Source organism: Prionailurus bengalensis, chromosome A2, assembly GCF_016509475.1.
Source record: "Prionailurus bengalensis isolate Pbe53 chromosome A2, Fcat_Pben_1.1_paternal_pri, whole genome shotgun sequence".
Lineage (NCBI taxonomy): Eukaryota > Metazoa > Chordata > Mammalia > Carnivora > Felidae > Prionailurus > Prionailurus bengalensis.
In genome coordinates this window covers 153,986,238-153,994,702 of record NC_057348.1, presented here as the reverse complement: position 1 = coordinate 153,994,702, position 8,465 = coordinate 153,986,238, and the positions used below count along the sequence as shown (strand labels likewise).

The 8,465-nt window shown below is 51.9% G+C and overlaps 1 protein-coding gene across 1 annotated transcript in view; it reads left to right on the top strand.

Moving 5' to 3' along the window:
- Window positions 1-1,919: 1,919 nt before the first annotated feature.
- HIPK2 (homeodomain interacting protein kinase 2) overlaps window positions 1,920-8,465 on the top strand; it is a 189,780-nt gene continuing 183,234 nt past the window's right edge. The window contains 1 exon segment of the mRNA XM_043589702.1: window positions 1,920-2,117. Coding sequence (XP_043445637.1) covers window positions 2,099-2,117 — 19 coding nt within the window. The 5' untranslated portion in view covers window positions 1,920-2,098.

Below are 8,465 nucleotides of genomic sequence, written 5' to 3'. Positions count from 1 at the left end.
GCTTTGATTCCGAGCCAAGGAACTGGGAACCACGGCAAAGGGTGACTCCTTGAAAGGTGTCGGCAGGTCCACGGCACGGTCAGAACTGTGTGTTATGGAGGTGACAGTGCTTAGGGGGAACTGGACTGAGATCAGTTAGGGATAGCAGTCGGGATAGAAAGAAAGGAACGAATGAATGGTGTGGAGCAAAGAACACCAAAGTGGGAGCCAAAAGATGTAACCTTGAGACTTAATAGCGTGCAACGTTGAGCGAAATTCACTTCTTTGGGCCTCATTTTCTCAATTCTAAAAGGGCAGGCCTGGCCCAGAGGATGTCTGAGGCTCTTTTTAGCAGTCGTAGTCCAGGATTCTGCAAATGTGATCACATGAGGCTAAGAGAAGCAGTGGAAAGCATAGCACTGAATATAGGGGCAAAGAAGATAGCGGAGTCAAAGGTCCCCCTGATAAGGGGGAACTGTGCTTCGCTAACAAAACCGGGTAAGTGTGTGCACGGGCTTCCCTCTTGTGGGGCTTGGGGGTGGGGGTCAGAGGGTATGGAGGTTGGGAAGAATAAGTAGTGAGAAAATCATGACTTTGTTTTTAAGAAAGTTGTACAGTGATTGTTACGTTACAGCCCCCAAAGTATAGATTTCAAGCTTTTTTGATCCTTGACCCACAGTAGGAAATAAAATTTACATCATGGTCCAGTACAGGTGTCCAGTATTGTATAACGGAAACAAAAGGTTTCTGAAACAATAGTTACGCTAAGAGCAATGGATCCTAATATTGACTATTCTGTTGCATTTCGATTTTTTTTTTAAGGTGGTCGCCATCCCCTGAACTAATTTTATGATCAGTTAATGTGTCCCGATCCACAGTTTTAAAAACACTGCTTAAGAGTTTGGCCCCAAGTCTTCTCACGCTGGAGGCGATGGCTGGGCATCCTATGGAAGAGTCCAGGAGGGAGCTGAAGTGACCCTGGAGAAGGCTCCGGGCTGGGGGGAGTTTGGAGACGTTTACTTGAAGCCCTGATCGGAGCGCGTGGAGAAGAGCAGAGGCCAGGGAACGGCCGTCCCGGCGGCGGAGCCGCGCCCCCCCCCCCGCCCCCGCCCCGGACACTGCAAGCCGGATTCCCGCAGGAATTCGGCCACCACCGGGGGCTGCAGGTCTGAAGCGTGCGCCGAACAGCTCTGCACCCTCCGACCCCAAGTGGATTTCCAAAGCTCCTCCCCTCACTCACCCTCCCGGGAGGCGGGCGAGCGCCCACCCCTCCCTCCATTCATTGCACACCTAGCTCCGGGCCAGGCGGGCGAGCCTCTCCGCCGGCGGTGCCCCCTTCCCGTCTCTGCCCTCCCGCCCCGCTCGCGCGCGCACACAAACTTCTGGCTGCCACCCCTGCGGACCGGCCGTCCTCGGCCGGGCGGAACGCAACTGCGCGCACCTTGCCCGCGAGCCCCGCGGCGGCCCCGAGCCTCCCCCCCACCCCCCCCCCCCGCTCCGCCCCACCCCGCCCCCAGCGCCCGCGCCCGCCCCGGCCCGCCGCTCCTGCCCTCCGCTCGGCCTTCCCCGCCTCGCATCCGTGCCATCGGCGCTCGATTGCGCGCGGACTCCGCGCTCCGCGGCTCGCTCGCTCGCTCGCTCTCGGCCCGCCGCCCCCGCCCCCCCCCCGGCCCCCGCCCCCGCCCCTCCTCCCGGCTCCGCCCGCCCCTCCTCCGCCTCCCGTGCAACTTTTGCCGAAGCCCCCACACACAGCCATGCTGAGCTGAGCTCCGGCCGGGCACTGGCCGCGCGCTGCCCGCCCCGGCTCCCGCCCCACCGCGGACCCGCTCGGGGGCCGCGGCCGCCCGGCCCCTCGGCCTCGGCCGCTGCGCCCGCCCGCCCCGGCCGCCCCGGAGCCCCGCGCAGGGGCCCGGCCTCGGCGGCGGCGGCGGCGGCGGCGCCCGGCCCCCTCCCCCGGCGCCGGCCAAGTGAGGCGGTGATGCGGGCGCTGGCGGCCCCGGCTGCGCCGAGAGCGGAGACACAGGCTCAAGATGGCAGATTCCGACTGAGGCTGGGGGGGCCGAGCTCGCGCGCCGCGTTCCCTTCTCCGTTGCCATGAACCGCGGACACCCCGGCCCCGATGGCCCCCGTGTACGAAGGTAAGGGGCGCCCGGCCCGCCGACCCCGCTAGCCCAGCGCCGCCCGGCCGCCGCGGCCCCCGCAGCTTTGTTCTGCCCGCGGCCCCTCGCCGGGCCGCCCCCCCCCTCCCACCCCCGGCCCGCAGCCCCCCGGGCGCCCGGCCTCCGGCGCCCCACCCCCCCGGGGCTTTAACTGGCTCCCGACCCCTCCCCGCCTCCCCCTCCCCTGCCCACGGCACGACCGGGATCCGGAATTTAACAGGATCTTATTTCCAGGGTGGAGAAAGAGGCGGGGGGTGGAGGGGGGGGGTGCGAGGGTGGGCTCCTGCCCGAAGAAAAGAAATTGGGAGGGGGCGCCTGGGAAAAGACAGACCCGTGACTGTGCTTTTCATTTATTTGGGGTAAATAAAGGTGATGCGGTTTAGCTTTCATCCTCCCCCCTCCCCTGCGCACCGCCCCCCCCCCCCCCGGAAAATTACCTTTAGGGTGATCTTCCCACTCTGTCCCCACGGCTCCCCTTCCCGCTGCTCTCCACTCCCTCCCCACACTCCTTTATTCTTCGCGAGCCTCTGATTTTGGGGGGGGGGGCTGTCGGATGGGAATGTATGTTTGGGGCTAGGTGATGAGACGGGGGTACGGATGAAAAGTCCATTTCAGACCCAGGCAGAACAATGAAATTGGCTAAAATCTCCCCGCATTAGCGTGTGGAAGGGAAAATGTAGTTGAGCTTTTCAAGTCGGGGTGGGGGGGTGGGGGCTCGGGGGGGAGGCGGCCGAGACGTTTCCCTCGGTGGGTCTGGCTCAACCTGCGCGGTGCACCTTCACCCGGCGTGGGGTCATTTCCCCGACTTGACTGTCTTTAGGAAGAAAGAAAAGCACGGAGGGCAAAAAGCACTCCACTCCCCTTGCCCTCCCTCTCCGTTTCGCTTCTCTCCAGTCGGTTCTTGTCAGCTTCCAGCCAGAAATCAAACCAGAATCAACTAAGTTTTTACACTTCGGTGTGTTTTTGTGTGCTTGTAGTAGGAGGAATTTTAAACCAAAGGGTGCCCGATTTTTTTCAGTCATTTCATCGTGAAAATGTTTTTCTCATGAAATCATTGAAATAGCAGCCTTTACATACTTTTAGCGTCAGTCCATCTGGCTTTCTTTCGGTTTTGTTCAGATATTCTGTGGATGAAATAGCAAATGAGAGGGGAAAGGGTTTGTGTGGAGCAGAGAGGAGGGGCGGGGAGAGGAGGTTTTAATCCTATAAATCCCGGGAACAGTGCTGGCGAGTGAGACAGGGAACGCATTAATAGTTTTATCTCTGTTACAAGAGGCAGATTAAAAAAAAAAAAAAAACTTATCTGAAAAGAAAATCTGTTATTAGTTCCAGGGCTCCAAATGAATTTGGTTTCTGGATGGAATAAAGTTACCAGTCAGGCCCTGGATAATGAGGCTGTAAATAACCTATGGACTGTAAATATTTTTTTTCAGACTCTCTTAGAAACAAAGGGGCTGTTTAGAAGGCAACAGAGAGATGTTATTCCAGGGGCTTTCCTCTTTGATTCTGAAGAACACAAGGTCCATTTAACCATTCGACAAAACAAAACGAAATTTCTGATCACTCCACCACGCAGAATAGAACGAGCCAGTGGCTCTGTGAACATGCCAGGAGAGCCCATGTCGGGCCTTCATTGTTCGTCTGTGTCTATGGGAGGGGGCTACAGTCAATGCTCCCACTGTCTATGGAGTGTTAAAATGAAACAATTTTCTCTTTATTAAGTACCTCCTTGAGACTCCCTCTGCTGGACACTCCGGGTGAGCATTAGAGAAGGAACTTGGCAATGAATTCAGAACTATAGTAAACGGCTGCTTTCCCTCTTAGGAGGGGCTGGGTATGTGGGTTGGGATGTATTTTGTCAACTTTGTAGAAAGCCGGCTTGGGAACTGTGCTGTTCTCCTCCTGTTCCTTTCCGTTCCAAATCCATACGGAATGTAGGCCATACCCCCGGGGCTAAGACGTGGCCCTCCGGTTCTGACTCCGGTGTTTTTTAAGTTATTCTTTTAGTGCATGACGCCAGATAAAGAATTGTGGGTGGGTAAGGTGTTAAGGGTTAAGAGCGATCATGGGTCTCAAAGGTCTCAGGAGCTCGCTGTTTTTATTTGCAAGCTTCATTCCCTGTGGCAGGTGACCTCCCTGGTCACCTCTTTCAGCCCTGGGTTTCACTCAGTCTTGCCCTGTTCCTACACTTTGTACCCTTTGATTCTGCTGGAGTTTCTGTGCATCTCTATCCTTTTTCTGTTCTTTCTCCTCTCCCCTTCTCAACCAGTCCAGCCTCACACGCTCAGGCCTGGGTCTTTCTTGAAGGAGACTGTTGGTCATGTTCTGAAACAGATAGGTGACCTCTATAAAGGATTGTATTGCTGGAACCTACATTCATTTCGTGTGATGAGTGCTTCTAAGACTCCAGTGACCTCCTTTTCCCCTCCTTGGCGACATCCGCTGCATTCAGTGAGCCTGGTTTTTACCATATCCCGGTCACAATGCACGGACTCCCTGTGTCTATCCTGAAGGAGTAGGGCTTTTTCCTGGGGAAGTCACCAAGAAGAGCGATTTCTAATTGTTTTCGAGCTACTAAAAAAACGAACATGGGGTTCTTCTAAGGAGAAGTACAGTGACAGGTGAGGTATTTCTGCTGGGATTCAGGAGTGCACTCGTTTGTTTAGATGGGGTGCACTTGCCCCAGGCGGGGATACTGGGTCAAGGCCTGAATGCAACCGTGGGGCATTCTGAAGTGCCAGCTCTTGAGGGAGAAATGCCGTCTCTGGGTATGTGTGATAATCCGAATTAATGGGTAGCCAAGTGTTACCAGGCTTGCACTTCTTGCTTTTAAGGTTAGGTTTTAAATAGCGCATTAATTTTCAGTAACTTGGTACTGGTTAAGGTAAACTTCTTTAAAAAGGTTTATTTTCTTTAGGAAGTTAAACATTTGCCTTGCAATTGTGTTTACTCCATCAACTTGCTTAGCAAGGCTTTTTTTCAATATGTAGTGCAAAGGCCAACCACATAGGTCTGTATTGCCGGGGGTTCTGAACTAGGGGACCCTACATTCCAAGTTAATTACGTCCCACCGTACCTGAGATGTGTCACGTCAATTAGTATTGGCTTACACAGTCAGACTTCCCAGAACTGTCGTACTGAAATCTCTCATCAGATGGGTCTAGAGACACCTACCAAAATGCCTACCAAGAAATGGATTCTGAATCATCTTCCATTAAAAGAATTTGATGACACACGTTCTAAAATATCTTTTCCTGTGTTTGTGTTTTGTATTTTTAAAATGAGTAAGTATAAATATTGTTTTCATTCGCACCACATTTGAGTAGGGAAGCAAAGGTCATTAATTTTATCCTCAATTCCAGACAGTGTGGCACAGTGCTTAGATCCGAGAAACCTGGCTTTGAATCTGGCTGTACGACTTTGGACATGTTACTGAACTTCTCTGAGCTTTGTTTTGTTTTGTTCTGTTTGAAGCCTTATTGGATTGTACGAGGACTCCATTAGCAAGGAGTATATGTAAGGCGCCTGGCTGTAGGCATTTTCTCTTTGCGTGTTAAATCCCTCTTTTTTTTTTTTAATTTTTAAATTTTTCTGTGTTTTTGCACTGCTTACAGGCATGATGACTCCAGGGAAAGAATAACCCACAAATAGTTTGGAAAACCAATAATAGCAACATTTCAATTATTAATCTCCTGCTTTTCCTCTTCCAGTTTGGGCACCAGCGACAATAAACCCCCCACGGCCACGCAAGAAAGAGCCTTTCTGACCCCCTGTGTGACCTTTCTAGATTTCTGTTCCCACTGAGTTTCTGCCGGTTTCAGGTAGAGAATTTCTCACATTCTATGCCACTTTAAAAATGAGGAAACAAACCGTTAGAGCAGAGTTTCAGGGGCTGCAGCTGTGCCTGTGGGAAAGTATCCCAAAGCATGAAAGATAACCTTCAGCCCTAACCAGGATCCCTTCCTAACCCAGGGGCAGGCGGGGAAAGGGTGCAGCCAGTCGGCTCACCAGCCTCAAGAGGGGCGGCACCCACCCAGCCCCACGCCAGCGTCTGGCTCATCGTGCGTTTGACACACTTTTCCTACAGGAGAAAACTTGGTGCTTTATGCACGTTACAGCTGCTCCTGTCTTCATATTTAATTTTCTTACGTTTCCTCGTTTCTCTTCCTTCCCCCCGTAGAGACCAACCTCAGGGAACCACCTTTGAGGTTTCTAAGGAACAAAGTAGTGATGATCAAGAGGGTATGATATGTGACCATTTTTTTTATTGTTCTCTGAACGTGTAATTTGCCAGGGCTTTCCGGTAGTCTTGTGATGACAATTCATGCACTTGAGGTTGCCGTCAGAGACGGGATTCAGAATAACGCCAGCCGACTTTGTATAACCACCGATAGATAGTGTTAACGTGAAAGGCCCGAACTCGCAATAGTTCTGTCTAATTTGGTGATACTCTGGGGGGGGGGGGGGGTGAGCAGGGGGAAGAAAACTGAAAAGCTGGAGTATAGGGAGGTCTTTATTTTTCTTCTAAAAGAAACCGAGGTGCCTGAAGTTCATAGCGGGAAGTGTGACTTATGTGCCACTTAGAATGTGCTGCACCCCCCACTCACGTTAACTCACTGTCCTAACAGCCCCACGAGCTGGGCACTGTCCCCCTCGCTCTGCAGACAGGGCACATCTTTAATGAATTCACTTAACAAGCATTTACGTAGGGGCTCTTTCCTCGAGGAGTCCAGGAGGTATGGGAAGCGAAAGTCAAAAGTACACGTGGGCTCGCCGGACCGTGGCCTGACTCAAGATGGAATGCTTTTTGGGGGACGTGTGTGCGCGCCAGTTTTTAATTCTTAACGTGCGAGTGTTTCTCAAGCTGTATAGGGACGGCCTGGTTTCCCCATTTTTCTCTTGAAAAATGTTTAATTTGTATCGAACAAGTATTTCTGAATGTAGGAAATCCCTGTTACAAATTTCCTTAGAAATCACCATCTCTAGTTACCATTGCTTCCTCTTTTCTTATATTTTGTATCCTTGTAAATGCAAATATGTTTCTAATTTGCACACCCGCCCCTGGGAGACTTTTTGTTCTTTAAGGCTACGGGTTGTGCCGTGCGTGGACCAAGCGGACCCCTGCATCGGCCGTGGCTTTTGGAGAATTAATTTCTGGCCTGGCTGCCTGGATGAGATCTTGTGTTGTGGTACTTATTGGTGGGGATATAGATCCCTCAGGGAATTGTGGGAGAAGAAAACCCGGCTCTGCCACTCAGGAGCATAGAACCCAGGGCAGGAGAGGACCTCAGGAGAAATGTAGTTCATCCCTCCTGCCTTCAGGAGCGTCAGTGTCCATGACTTGAAATCGTCAGTTCATCAAAACAACCTCCCAACCCCCCCCCTCCCCCCACCCAGGGAAGAGCCACACTAGGAACCCCCCTCAGTGACCAATTCCAGGATTCTAGTAACTGGATTGCCAAAAAATTCCTGGGCCCACCAGTTCTCCACTGCCATCGTTCAAACCTGTTTTCTTTTACTCAGTTCCTTTCTCCAAAACCTTTCGTATATTTGAAGATAATAACTGGGTCTGTTCCGCTCTTTCCCCACAGAGCCTGTTCTGTGTCCCCTCCCTCCTCTGAACTCTCTCTAGTTTCTCCACATTAAAAAAAAAAATGGTGGTGGTCGAAACTGAATGCAGTTCTTTAATAATGGTCTCATTAGTACAGTGTACATAAGAAAAATGACTTCAGGCTTCTTGCGTCACCGGGAACCCCTAGAGGGCAGGAACCAAATCTGATTCATCTTTGCACCCCCCACAGTAGCTGTGCAGTCCGTGAAACCTCGTAGGCACTTCATAAATATTTGTTGAATTGACTCTTCCTTTAATATATCTAAGTAATAACTTACATACACCAGCGCTGGATTGGTAACTAACAGCTCGCTTCACCTCAGTCCCGAGTCTTCGAGTTCCTTCTGTGGCACGCGTAGCCATCCCTCCCCCAACAGCGCCACCTTCCGCTTGACTCGGCGTCTGCTGGATCCCTTTGAATTCATTCACCCTCTACTTCCAGCTCCTCAGAATCTTATTTATCTCCTACACATCCGACCAACAGAATGCAGAGGACATGAGTGTATGAAGTTGAACTGCTCTCGAAAGAAGAGAAGAGATTACACAGAAGAATCTTGATGATTCAGTGTAATATCAGTTCATCCAGGTTTAGAAAGGACAGTTTGTCAAATTCTCTACAGATTCTGAGTCAGCTAAAGCCATACCTGTTTTTCTGGGTTCTCTGTGACAAGTAAGCGAGGCATTTGTGAGAGCGGCTACAAGTCAGCTGGTATTCC